Source organism: Phytophthora sojae (genome assembly GCF_000149755.1).
Source record: "Phytophthora sojae unplaced genomic scaffold PHYSOscaffold_6, whole genome shotgun sequence".
Taxonomy (NCBI): domain Eukaryota; phylum Oomycota; class Peronosporomycetes; order Peronosporales; family Peronosporaceae; genus Phytophthora; species Phytophthora sojae.
Window position 1 is genome coordinate 2,331,625 of NW_009258120.1, and position 11,894 is coordinate 2,343,518.

General features: G+C 55.2%; 9 protein-coding genes across 9 annotated transcripts; all 9 read left to right on the plus strand.

Annotated features, from left to right (window-relative positions):
• Positions 1-30: 30 nt before the first annotated feature.
• Positions 31-516, plus strand: PHYSODRAFT_335321 (hypothetical protein; the record flags this gene model as incomplete). The annotated part of the gene is made up of 1 exon (XM_009532698.1): positions 31-516. The coding sequence occupies one exon, from the start codon at positions 31-33 to the stop codon at positions 514-516; it is 486 nt and encodes a 161-aa protein (XP_009530993.1).
• An 878-nt stretch (positions 517-1,394) lies between these two features.
• Positions 1,395-1,880, plus strand: PHYSODRAFT_335322 (hypothetical protein; the record flags this gene model as incomplete). The annotated part of the gene is made up of 1 exon (XM_009532699.1): positions 1,395-1,880. The coding sequence occupies one exon, from the start codon at positions 1,395-1,397 to the stop codon at positions 1,878-1,880; it is 486 nt and encodes a 161-aa protein (XP_009530994.1).
• Positions 1,881-2,762: 882 nt separating this feature from the next.
• PHYSODRAFT_335323 (hypothetical protein) lies at positions 2,763-3,248 on the plus strand (the record flags this gene model as incomplete). Its single annotated transcript, XM_009532700.1, has 1 exon — positions 2,763-3,248. One exon carries the CDS (start codon positions 2,763-2,765, stop codon positions 3,246-3,248), a length of 486 nt encoding a protein of 161 aa, XP_009530995.1.
• A 1,034-nt stretch (positions 3,249-4,282) lies between these two features.
• PHYSODRAFT_511782 (hypothetical protein) lies at positions 4,283-4,768 on the plus strand (the record flags this gene model as incomplete). Its single annotated transcript, XM_009532701.1, has 2 exons — positions 4,283-4,432; positions 4,517-4,768. 2 exons carry the CDS (start codon positions 4,283-4,285, stop codon positions 4,766-4,768), a joined length of 402 nt encoding a protein of 133 aa, XP_009530996.1.
• An 878-nt stretch (positions 4,769-5,646) lies between these two features.
• Positions 5,647-6,132, plus strand: PHYSODRAFT_510463 (hypothetical protein; the record flags this gene model as incomplete). Its single annotated transcript, XM_009532702.1, has 2 exons — positions 5,647-5,796; positions 5,881-6,132. 2 exons carry the CDS (start codon positions 5,647-5,649, stop codon positions 6,130-6,132), a joined length of 402 nt encoding a protein of 133 aa, XP_009530997.1.
• An 838-nt stretch (positions 6,133-6,970) lies between these two features.
• Positions 6,971-7,456, plus strand: PHYSODRAFT_510833 (hypothetical protein; the record flags this gene model as incomplete). Its single annotated transcript, XM_009532703.1, has 2 exons — positions 6,971-7,120; positions 7,205-7,456. The coding sequence occupies 2 exons, from the start codon at positions 6,971-6,973 to the stop codon at positions 7,454-7,456; spliced, it is 402 nt and encodes a 133-aa protein (XP_009530998.1).
• An 870-nt stretch (positions 7,457-8,326) lies between these two features.
• Positions 8,327-8,812, plus strand: PHYSODRAFT_513625 (hypothetical protein; the record flags this gene model as incomplete). Its single annotated transcript, XM_009532704.1, has 2 exons — positions 8,327-8,476; positions 8,561-8,812. 2 exons carry the CDS (start codon positions 8,327-8,329, stop codon positions 8,810-8,812), a joined length of 402 nt encoding a protein of 133 aa, XP_009530999.1.
• Positions 8,813-9,654: 842 nt separating this feature from the next.
• PHYSODRAFT_513984 (hypothetical protein) lies at positions 9,655-10,140 on the plus strand (the record flags this gene model as incomplete). Its single annotated transcript, XM_009532705.1, has 2 exons — positions 9,655-9,804; positions 9,889-10,140. 2 exons carry the CDS (start codon positions 9,655-9,657, stop codon positions 10,138-10,140), a joined length of 402 nt encoding a protein of 133 aa, XP_009531000.1.
• Positions 10,141-10,915: 775 nt separating this feature from the next.
• Positions 10,916-11,401, plus strand: PHYSODRAFT_512439 (hypothetical protein; the record flags this gene model as incomplete). Its single annotated transcript, XM_009532706.1, has 2 exons — positions 10,916-11,065; positions 11,150-11,401. 2 exons carry the CDS (start codon positions 10,916-10,918, stop codon positions 11,399-11,401), a joined length of 402 nt encoding a protein of 133 aa, XP_009531001.1.
• Positions 11,402-11,894: the final 493 nt, after the last annotated feature.

Here is an 11,894-nt window from a genome sequence, read left to right on the forward strand (position 1 = left end):
TTCAGCGCCGAACCGCACCGCATCACAGCCATGAAGTTCAGCACCTTCCTCGTTGCCGCTCTTGCCGTCGTTGGTGTCGTCGCCGCCGCCGCCCAACCTGCTGCTGCCGGCAATCTGCCGGCCGTCAAATCCGCCGCCGAAGCGCTCCAGATGCTTGAAGCGTCCGAGTTGCCCGATGGTGTCACGCTCATGGGCACTAGTGAGAAGATCGACCCGCCTGCGGGTGCCGCCGCCGCGATCGCCGCCAAGGAAGCTGACAACAAGCACGATGGTGACGCCGACAAGAAGGAGCAGTACGGCGGCTGGGGTCTGGGTCTTGGCGCTGGCTGGGGTCTCGGCGGCGGCTGGGGCAACTGGGGTGGCTGGGGTGGCTACGGACCCTACCGCTTCGGGTTCATGTGCGGCGGCGTCCCTGGCTGGGCCTACCCCATGGGCTACTGGAACATGTTCGGCGCGGGTCTCTACGGCGGCAGCTGCGGTCTCGGCATGCCTTTCGGCGGTCTCTACTACTGCTAAATTGGCCGACCGCGCAGCCACCTACCCACCTACCTACCTACCTACCTACCTACCTACCTACCTACCTACCTACCTACCTACCTACCTACCTTCTTACCTCTCTGGCGTCTTGCACCAATTAATTAAGGTTCATCAGCTGTACCTTGGCGCATTCGCCTAGAATTCAAAACCAAAATATAATGCTTTCTCCTTTTTGAAGCGGGGTTTTCGTGAGTTTGTGCGTCTTGAGCCAGATTGTGCAATGTTATCGGAAGCGTGGCTTCGGCGATCGGCTGTAGTTCGTTTGGCTGGGGATTCTGTATCTGTTCGGTGTCTGGTATAGTATCTAGACTCCTAGAAATCCTGAAATGTTCCATCCAGATATCCAACTAATCTAACTAATCCAACAAAAATCTGTCGGTATCAGTTTCCTTTTCCACACCAATGTTCAGCATTTGTTAAAATGCCGGGCAGTAAGACATGTATTTAAGTTCACCTGTTGTGCTTGTGCTAGCCTAGCAGCATGCTACTACAGTAGTACCTACGTCCACTCGGTTTGAGGTTTACTTTTTCCGAATAAACTGCCACAATTGTGCTTTTGTATGAACCATATTTCGGAGCCGTTGGCGCTACTGTATTCGCCGTTTGGCAGCGATTGAGGCGCGCCGACAAGAAGCGCATCAATCACTACCACTTACTTCATCGCCGCGAGAATTCGCCCGCAAATTCGGCGACTTTGCCAAACGAACCTCCCCGATCGAAGCAGACTCGTTCGTTCCAACACTGCGCCCGCCTTTTCGCCGTCATCTTCGGACCCACAACACGATCTGCCTCCACTTGAGCAAGTCGAGTACCACCCGATCTCCGAATTCAGCGCCGAACCGCACCGCATCACAGCCATGAAGTTCAGCACCTTCCTCGTTGCCGCTCTTGCCGTCGTTGGTGTCGTCGCCGCCGCCGCCCAACCTGCTGCTGCCGGCAATCTGCCGGCCGTCAAATCCGCCGCCGAAGCGCTCCAGATGCTTGAAGCGTCCGAGTTGCCCGATGGTGTCACGCTCATGGGCACTAGTGAGAAGATCGACCCGCCTGCGGGTGCCGCCGCCGCGATCGCCGCCAAGGAAGCTGACAACAAGCACGATGGTGACGCCGACAAGAAGGAGCAGTACGGCGGCTGGGGTCTGGGTCTTGGCGCTGGCTGGGGTCTCGGCGGCGGCTGGGGCAACTGGGGTGGCTGGGGTGGCTACGGACCCTACCGCTTCGGGTTCATGTGCGGCGGCGTCCCTGGCTGGGCCTACCCCATGGGCTACTGGAACATGTTCGGCGCGGGTCTCTACGGCGGCAGCTGCGGTCTCGGCATGCCTTTCGGCGGTCTCTACTACTGCTAAATTGGCCGACCGCGCAGCCACCTACCTACCTACCTACCTACCTACCTACCTACCTACCTACCTACCTACCTACCTACCTACCTACCTACCTACCTTCTTACCTCTCTGGCGTCTTGCACCAATTAATTAAGGTTCATCAGCTGTACCTTGGCGCATTCGCCTAAAATTCAAAACCAAAATATAATGCTTTCTCCTTTTTGAAGCGGGGTTTTCGTGAGTTTGTGCGTCTTGAGCCAGATTGTGCAATGTTATCGGAAGCGTGGCTTCGGCGATCGGCTGTAGTTCGTTTGGCTGGGGATTCTGTATCTGTTCGGTGTCTGGTATAGTATCTAGACTCCTAGAAATCCTGAAATGTTCCATCCAGATATCCAACTAATTTAACTAATCCAACAAAAATCTGTCGGTATCAGTTTCCTTTTCCACACCAATGTTCAGCATTTGTTAAAATGCCGGGCAGTAAGACATGTATTTAAGTTCACCTGTTGTGCTTGTGCTAGCCTAGCAGCATGCTACTACAGTAGTACCTACGTCCACTCGGTTTTAGGTTTACTTTTTCCGAATAAACTGCCACAATTGTGCTTTTGTATGAACCATATTTCGGAGCCGTTGGCGCTACTGTATTCGCCGTTTGGCAGCGATTGAGGCGCGCCGACAAGAAGCGCATCAATCACTACCACTTACTTCATCGCCGCGAGAATTCGCCCGCAAATTCGGCGACTTTGCCAAACGAACCTCCCCGATCGAAGCAGACTCGTTCGTTCCAACACTGCGCCCGCCTTTTCGCCGTCATCTTCGGACCCACAACACGATCTGCCTCCACTTGAGCAAGTCGAGTACCACCCGATCTCCGAATTCAGCGCCGAACCGCACCGCATCACAGCCATGAAGTTCAGCACCTTCCTCGTTGCCGCTCTTGCCGTCGTTGGTGTCGTCGCCGCCGCCGCCCAACCTGCTGCTGCCGGCAATCTGCCGGCCGTCAAATCCGCCGCCGAAGCGCTCCAGAAGCTTGAAGCGTCCGAGTTGCCCGATGGTGTCACGCTCACGGGCACTAGTGAGAAGATCGACCCGCCTGCGGGTGCCGCCGCCGCGATCGCCGCCAAGGAAGCTGACAACAAGCACGATGGTGACGCCGACAAGAAGGAGCAGTACGGCGGCTGGGGTCTGGGTCTTGGCGCTGGCTGGGGTCTCGGCGGCGGCTGGGGCAACTGGGGTGGCTGGGGTGGCTACGGACCCTACCGCTTCGGGTTCATGTGCGGCGGCGTCCCTGGCTGGGCCTACCCCATGGGCTACTGGAACATGTTCGGCGCGGGTCTCTACGGCGGCAGCTGCGGTCTCGGCATGCCTTTCGGCGGTCTCTACTACTGCTAAATTGGCCGACCGCGCAGCCACCTACCTACCTACCTACCTACCTACCTACCTACCTACCTACCTACCTACCTACCTACCTACCTACCTACCTACCTACCTACCTACCTACCTACCTACCTACCTACCTACCTACCTACCTACCTACCTACCTACCTACCTACCTACCTACCTACCTACCTACCTACCTACCTACCTACCTACCTACCTACCTACCTACCTACCTACCTACCTACCTACCTACCTACCTTCTTACCTCTCTGGCGTCTTGCACCAATTAATTAAGGTTCATCAGCTGTACCTTGGCGCATTCGCCTAGAATTCAAAACCAAAATATAATGCTTTCTCCTTTTTGAAGCGGGGTTTTCGTGAGTTTGTGCGTCTTGAGCCAGATTGTGCAATGTTATCGGAAGCGTGGCTTCGGCGATCGGCTGTAGTTCGTTTGGCTGGGGATTCTGTATCTGTTCGGTGTCTGGTATAGTATCTAGACTCCTAGAAATCCTGAAATGTTCCATCCAGATATCCAACTAATCTAACTAATCCAACAAAAATCTGTCGGTATCAGTTTCCTTTTCCACACCAATGTTCAGCATTTGTTAAAATGCCGGGCAGTAAGACATGTATTTAAGTTCACCTGTTGTGCTTGTGCTAGCCTAGCAGCATGCTACTACAGTAGTACCTACGTCCACTCGGTTTGAGGTTTACTTTTTCCGAATAAACTGCCACAATTGTGCTTTTGTATGAACCATATTTCGGAGCCGTTGGCGCTACTGTATTCGCCGTTTGGCAGCGATTGAGGCGCGCCGACAAGAAGCGCATCAATCACTACCACTTACTTCATCGCCGCGAGAATTCGCCCGCAAATTCGGCGACTTTGCCAAACGAACCTCCCCGATCGAAGCAGACTCGTTCGTTCCAACACTGCGCCCGCCTTTTCGCCGTCATCTTCGGACCCACAACACGATCTGCCTCCACTTGAGCAAGTCGAGTACCACCCGATCTCCGAATTCAGCGCCGAACCGCACCGCATCACAGCCATGAAGTTCAGCACCTTCCTCGTTGCCGCTCTTGCCGTCGTTGGTGTCGTCGCCGCCGCCGCCCAACCTGCTGCTGCCGGCAATCTGCCGGCCGTCAAATCCGCCGCCGAAGCGCTCCAGAAGCTTGAAGCGTCCGAGTTGCCCGATGGTGTCACGCTCATGGGCACTAGTGAGAAGATCGACCCGCCTGCGGGTGCCGCCGCCGCGATCGCCGCCAAGGAAGCTGACAACAAGCACGATGGTGACGCCGACAAGAAGGAGCAGTACGGCGGCTGGGGTCTGGGTCTTGGCGCTGGCTGGGGTCTCGGCGGCGGCTGGGGCAACTGGGGTGGCTGGGGTGGCTACGGACCCTACCGCTTCGGGTTCATGTGCGGCGGCGTCCCTGGCTGGGCCTACCCCATGGGCTACTGGAACATGTTCGGCGCGGGTCTCTACGGCGGCAGCTGCGGTCTCGGCATGCCTTTCGGCGGTCTCTACTACTGCTAAATTGGCCGACCGCGCAGCCACCTACCCACCTACCTACCTACCTACCTACCTACCTACCTACCTACCTACCTACCTACCTACCTACCTACCTTCTTACCTCTCTGGCGTCTTGCACCAATTAATTAAGGTTCATCAGCTGTACCTTGGCGCATTCGCCTAGAATTCAAAACCAAAATATAATGCTTTCTCCTTTTTGAAGCGGGGTTTTCGTGAGTTTGTGCGTCTTGAGCCAGATTGTGCAATGTTATCGGAAGCGTGGCTTCGGCGATCGGCTGTAGTTCGTTTGGCTGGGGATTCTGTATCTGTTCGGTGTCTGGTATAGTATCTAGACTCCTAGAAATCCTGAAATGTTCCATCCAGATATCCAACTAATTTAACTAATCCAACAAAAATCTGTCGGTATCAGTTTCCTTTTCCACACCAATGTTCAGCATTTGTTAAAATGCCGGGCAGTAAGACATGTATTTAAGTTCACCTGTTGTGCTTGTGCTAGCCTAGCAGCATGCTACTACAGTAGTACCTACGTCCACTCGGTTTGAGGTTTACTTTTTCCGAATAAACTGCCACAATTGTGCTTTTGTATGAACCATATTTCGGAGCCGTTGGCGCTACTGTATTTGCCGTTTGGCAGCGATTGAGGCGCGCCGACAAGAAGCGCATCAATCACTACCACTTACTTCATCGCCGCGAGAATTCGCCCGCAAATTCGGCGACTTTGCCAAACGAACCTCCCCGATCGAAGCAGACTCGTTCGTTCCAACACTGCGCCCGCCTTTTCGCCGTCATCTTCGGACCCACAACACGATCTGCCTCCACTTGAGCAAGTCGAGTACCACCCGATCTCCGAATTCAGCGCCGAACCGCACCGCATCACAGCCATGAAGTTCAGCACCTTCCTCGTTGCCGCTCTTGCCGTCGTTGGTGTCGTCGCCGCCGCCGCCCAACCTGCTGCTGCCGGCAATCTGCCGGCCGTCAAATCCGCCGCCGAAGCGCTCCAGAAGCTTGAAGCGTCCGAGTTGCCCGATGGTGTCACGCTCATGGGCACTAGTGAGAAGATCGACCCGCCTGCGGGTGCCGCCGCCGCGATCGCCGCCAAGGAAGCTGACAACAAGCACGATGGTGACGCCGACAAGAAGGAGCAGTACGGCGGCTGGGGTCTGGGTCTTGGCGCTGGCTGGGGTCTCGGCGGCGGCTGGGGCAACTGGGGTGGCTGGGGTGGCTACGGACCCTACCGCTTCGGGTTCATGTGCGGCGGCGTCCCTGGCTGGGCCTACCCCATGGGCTACTGGAACATGTTCGGCGCGGGTCTCTACGGCGGCAGCTGCGGTCTCGGCATGCCATTCGGCGGTCTCTACTACTGCTAAATTGGCCGACCGCGCAGCCACCTACCTACCTACCTACCTACCTACCTACCTTCTTACCTCTCTGGCGTCTTGCACCAATTAATTAAGGTTCATCAGCTGTACCTTGGCGCATTCGCCTAGAATTCAAAACCAAAATATAATGCTTTCTCCTTTTTGAAGCGGGGTTTTCGTGAGTTTGTGCGTCTTGAGCCAGATTGTGCAATGTTATCGGAAGCGTGGCTTCGGCGATCGGCTGTAGTTCGTTTGGCTGGGGATTCTGTATCTGTTCGGTGTCTGGTATAGTATCTAGACTCCTAGAAATCCTGAAATGTTCCATCCAGATATCCAACTAATCCAACTAATCCAACAAAAATCTGTCGGTATCAGTTTCCTTTTCCACACCAATGTTCAGCATTTGTTAAAATGCCGGGCAGTAAGACATGTATTTAAGTTCACCTGTTGTGCTTGTGCTAGCCTAGCAGCATGCTACTACAGTAGTACCTACGTCCACTCGGTTTGAGGTTTACTTTTTCCGAATAAACTGCCACAATTGTGCTTTTGTATGAACCATATTTCGGAGCCGTTGGCGCTACTGTATTTGCCGTTTGGCAGCGATTGAGGCGCGCCGACAAGAAGCGCATCAATCACTACCACTTACTTCATCGCCGCGAGAATTCGCCCGCAAATTCGGCGACTTTGCCAAACGAACCTCCCCGATCGAAGCAGACTCGTTCGTTCCAACACTGCGCCCGCCTTTTCGCCGTCATCTTCGGACCCACAACACGATCTGCCTCCACTTGAGCAAGTCGAGTACCACCCGATCTCCGAATTCAGCGCCGAACCGCACCGCATCACAGCCATGAAGTTCAGCACCTTCCTCGTTGCCGCTCTTGCCGTCGTTGGTGTCGTCGCCGCCGCCGCCCAACCTGCTGCTGCCGGCAATCTGCCGGCCGTCAAATCCGCCGCCGAAGCGCTCCAGAAGCTTGAAGCGTCCGAGTTGCCCGATGGTGTCACGCTCATGGGCACTAGTGAGAAGATCGACCCGCCTGCGGGTGCCGCCGCCGCGATCGCCGCCAAGGAAGCTGACAACAAGCACGATGGTGACGCCGACAAGAAGGAGCAGTACGGCGGCTGGGGTCTGGGTCTTGGCGCTGGCTGGGGTCTCGGCGGCGGCTGGGGCAACTGGGGTGGCTGGGGTGGCTACGGACCCTACCGCTTCGGGTTCATGTGCGGCGGCGTCCCTGGCTGGGCCTACCCCATGGGCTACTGGAACATGTTCGGCGCGGGTCTCTACGGCGGCAGCTGCGGTCTCGGCATGCCATTCGGCGGTCTCTACTACTGCTAAATTGGCCGACCGCGCAGCCACCTACCTACCTACCTACCTACCTACCTACCTACCTACCTACCTACCTACCTACCTACCTACCTTCTTACCTCTCTGGCGTCTTGCACCAATTAATTAAGGTTCATCAGCTGTACCTTGGCGCATTCGCCTAGAATTCAAAACCAAAATATAATGCTTTCTCCTTTTTGAAGCGGGGTTTTCGTGAGTTTGTGCGTCTTGAGCCAGATTGTGCAATGTTATCGGCAGCGTGGCTTCGGCGATCGGCTGTAGTTCGTTTGGCTGGGGATTCTGTATCTGTTCGGTGTCTGGTATAGTATCTAGACTCCTAGAAATCCTGAAATGTTCCATCCAGATATCCAACTAATCCAACTAATCCAACAAAAATCTGTCAGTATCAGTTTCCTTTTCCACACCAATGTTCAGCATTTGTTAAAATGCCGGGCAGTAAGACATGTATTTAAGTTCACCTGTTGTGCTTGTGCTAGCCTAGCAGCATGCTACTACAGTAGTACCTACGTCCACTCGGTTTTAGGTTTACTTTTTCCGAATAAACTGCCACAATTGTGCTTTTGTATGAACCATATTTCGGAGCCGTTGGCGCTACTGTATTCGCCGTTTGGCAGCGATTGAGGCGCGCCGACAAGAAGCGCATCAATCACTACCACTTACTTCATCGCCGCGAGAATTCGCCCGCAAATTCGGCGACTTTGCCAAACGAAACTCCCCGATCGAAGCAGACTCGTTCGTTCCAACACTGCGCCCGCCTTTTCGCCGTCATCTTCGGACCCACAACACGATCTGCCTCCACTTGAGCAAGTCGAGTACCACCCGATCTCCGAATTCAGCGCCGAACCGCACCGCATCACAGCCATGAAGTTCAGCACCTTCCTCGTTGCCGCTCTTGCCGTCGTTGGTGTCGTCGCCGCCGCCGCCCAACCTGCTGCTGCCGGCAATCTGCCGGCCGTCAAATCCGCCGCCGAAGCGCTCCAGAAGCTTGAAGCGTCCGAGTTGCCCGATGGTGTCACGCTCACGGGCACCAGTGAGAAGATCGACCCGCCTGCGGGTGCCGCCGCCGCGATCGCCGCCAAGGAAGCTGACAACAAGCACGATGGTGACGCCGACAAGAAGGAGCAGTACGGCGGCTGGGGTCTGGGTCTTGGCGCTGGCTGGGGTCTCGGCGGCGGCTGGGGCAACTGGGGTGGCTGGGGTGGCTACGGACCCTACCGCTTCGGGTTCATGTGCGGCGGCGTCCCTGGCTGGGCCTACCCCATGGGCTACTGGAACATGTTCGGCGCGGGTCTCTACGGCGGCAGCTGCGGTCTCGGCATGCCTTTCGGCGGTCTCTACTACTGCTAAATTGGCCGACCGCGCAGCCACCTACCTACCTACCTACCTACCTACCTACCTACCTTCTTACCTCTCTGGCGTCTTGCACCAATTAATTAAGGTTCATCAGCTGTACCTTGGCGCATTCGCCTAGAATTCAAAACCAAAATATAATGCTTTCTCCTTTTTGAAGCGGGGTTTTCGTGAGTTTGTGCGTCTTGAGCCAGATTGTGCAATGTTATCGGCAGCGTGGCTTCGGCGATCGGCTGTAGTTCGTTTGGCTGGGGATTCTGTATCTGTTCGGTGTCTGGTATAGTATCTAGACTCCTAGAAATCCTGAAATGTTCCATCCAGATATCCAACTAATCCAACTAATCCAACAAAAATCTGTCAGTATCAGTTTCCTTTTCCACACCAATGTTCAGCATTTGTTAAAATGCCGGGCAGTAAGACATGTATTTAAGTTCACCTGTTGTGCTTGTGCTAGCCTAGCAGCATGCTACTACAGTAGTACCTACGTCCACTCGGTTTTAGGTTTACTTTTTCCGAATAAACTGCCACAATTGTGCTTTTGTATGAACCATATTTCGGAGCCGTTGGCGCTACTGTATTCGCCGTTTGGCAGCGATTGAGGCGCGCCGACAAGAAGCGCATCAATCACTACCACTTACTTCATCGCCGCGAGAATTCACCCGCAAATTCGGCGACTTTGCCAAACGAACCTCCCCGATCGAAGCAGACTCGTTCGTTCCAACACTGCGCCCGCCTTTTCGCCGTCATCTTCGGACCCACAACACGATCTGCCTCCACTTGAGCAAGTCGAGTACCACCCGATCTCCGAATTCAGCGCCGAACCGCACCGCATCACAGCCATGAAGTTCAGCACCTTCCTCGTTGCCGCTCTTGCCGTCGTTGGTGTCGTCGCCGCCGCCGCCCAACCTGCTGCTGCCGGCAATCTGCCGGCCGTCAAATCCGCCGCCGAAGCGCTCCAGAAGCTTGAAGCGTCCGAGTTGCCCGATGGTGTCACGCTCATGGGCACCAGTGAGAAGATCGACCCGCCTGCGGGTGCCGCCGCCGCGATCGCCGCCAAGGAAGCTGACAACAAGCACGATGGTGACGCCGACAAGAAGGAGCAGTACGGCGGCTGGGGTCTGGGTCTTGGCGCTGGCTGGGGTCTCGGCGGCGGCTGGGGCAACTGGGGTGGCTGGGGTGGCTACGGACCCTACCGCTTCGGGTTCATGTGCGGCGGCGTCCCTGGCTGGGCCTACCCCATGGGCTACTGGAACATGTTCGGCGCGGGTCTCTACGGCGGCAGCTGCGGTCTCGGCATGCCTTTCGGCGGTCTCTACTACTGCTAAATTGGCCGACCGCGCAGCTACCTACCTACCTACCTACCTTCTTACCTCTCTGGCGTCTTGCACCAATTAATTAAGGTTCATCAGCTGTACCTTGGCGCATTTTTTCGTGAGTTTGTGCGTCTTGAGCCAGATTGTGCAATGTTATCGGAAGCGTGGCTTCGGCGATCGGCTGTAGTTCGTTTGGCTGGGGATTCTGTATCTGTTCGGTGTCTGGTATAGTATCTAGACTCCTAGAAATCCTGAAATGTTCCATCCAGATATCCAACTAATCCAACTAATCCAACAAAAATCTGTCGGTATCAGTTTCCTTTTCCACACCAATGTTCAGCATTTGTTAAAATGCCGGGAAGTAAGACATGTATTTAAGTTCACCTGTTGTGCTTGTGCTAGCCTAGCAGCATGCTACTACAGTAGTACCTACGTCCACTCGGTTTGAGGTTTACTTTTTCCGAATAAACTGCCACAATTGTGCTTTTGTATGAACCATATTTCGGAGCCGTTGGCGCTACTGTATTTGCCGTTTGGCAGCGATTGAGGCGCGCCGACAAGAAGCGCATCAATCACTACCACTTACTTCATCGCCGCGAGAATTCGCCCGCAAATTCGGCGACTTTGCCAAACGAACCTCCCCGATCGAAGCAGACTCGTTCGTTCCAACACTGCGCCCGCCTTTTCGCCGTCATCTTCGGACCCACAACACGATCTGCCTCCACTTGAGCAAGTCGAGTACCACCCGATCTCCGAATTCAGCGCCGAACCGCACCGCATCACAGCCATGAAGTTCAGCACCTTCCTCGTTGCCGCTCTTGCCGTCGTTGGTGTCGTCGCCGCCGCCGCCCAACCTGCTGCTGCCGGCAATCTGCCGGCCGTCAAATCCGCCGCCGAAGCGCTCCAGAAGCTTGAAGCGTCCGAGTTGCCCGATGGTGTCACGCTCATGGGCACCAGTGAGAAGATCGACCCGCCTGCGGGTGCCGCCGCCGCGATCGCCGCCAAGGAAGCTGACAACAAGCACGATGGTGACGCCGACAAGAAGGAGCAGTACGGCGGCTGGGGTCTGGGTCTTGGCGCTGGCTGGGGTCTCGGCGGCGGCTGGGGCAACTGGGGTGGCTGGGGTGGCTACGGACCCTACCGCTTCGGGTTCATGTGCGGCGGCGTCCCTGGCTGGGCCTACCCCATGGGCTACTGGAACATGTTCGGCGCGGGTCTCTACGGCGGCAGCTGCGGTCTCGGCATGCCATTCGGCGGTCTCTACTACTGCTAAATTGGCCGACCGCGCAGCCACCTACCTACCTACCTACCTACCTACCTACCTACCTTCTTACCTCTCTGGCGTCTTGCACCAATTAATTAAGGTTCATCAGCTGTACCTTGGCGCATTCGCCTAGAATTCAAAACCAAAATATAATGCTTTCTCCTTTTTGAAGCGGGGTTTTCGTGAGTTTGTGCGTCTTGAGCCAGATTGTGCAATGTTATCGGAAGCGTGGCTTCGGCGATCGGCTGTAGTTCGTTTGGCTGGGGATTCTGTATCTGTTCGGTGTCTGGTATAGTATCTAGACTCCTAGAAATCCTGAAATGTTCCATCCAGATATCCAACTAATCTAACTAATCCAACAAAAATCTGTCGGTATCAGTTTCCTTTTCCACACCAATGTTCAGCATTTGTTAAAATGCCGGGCAGTAAGACATGTATTTAAGTTCACCTGTTGTGCTTGTGCTAGCCTAGCAGCATGCTACTACAGTAGTACCTACGTCCA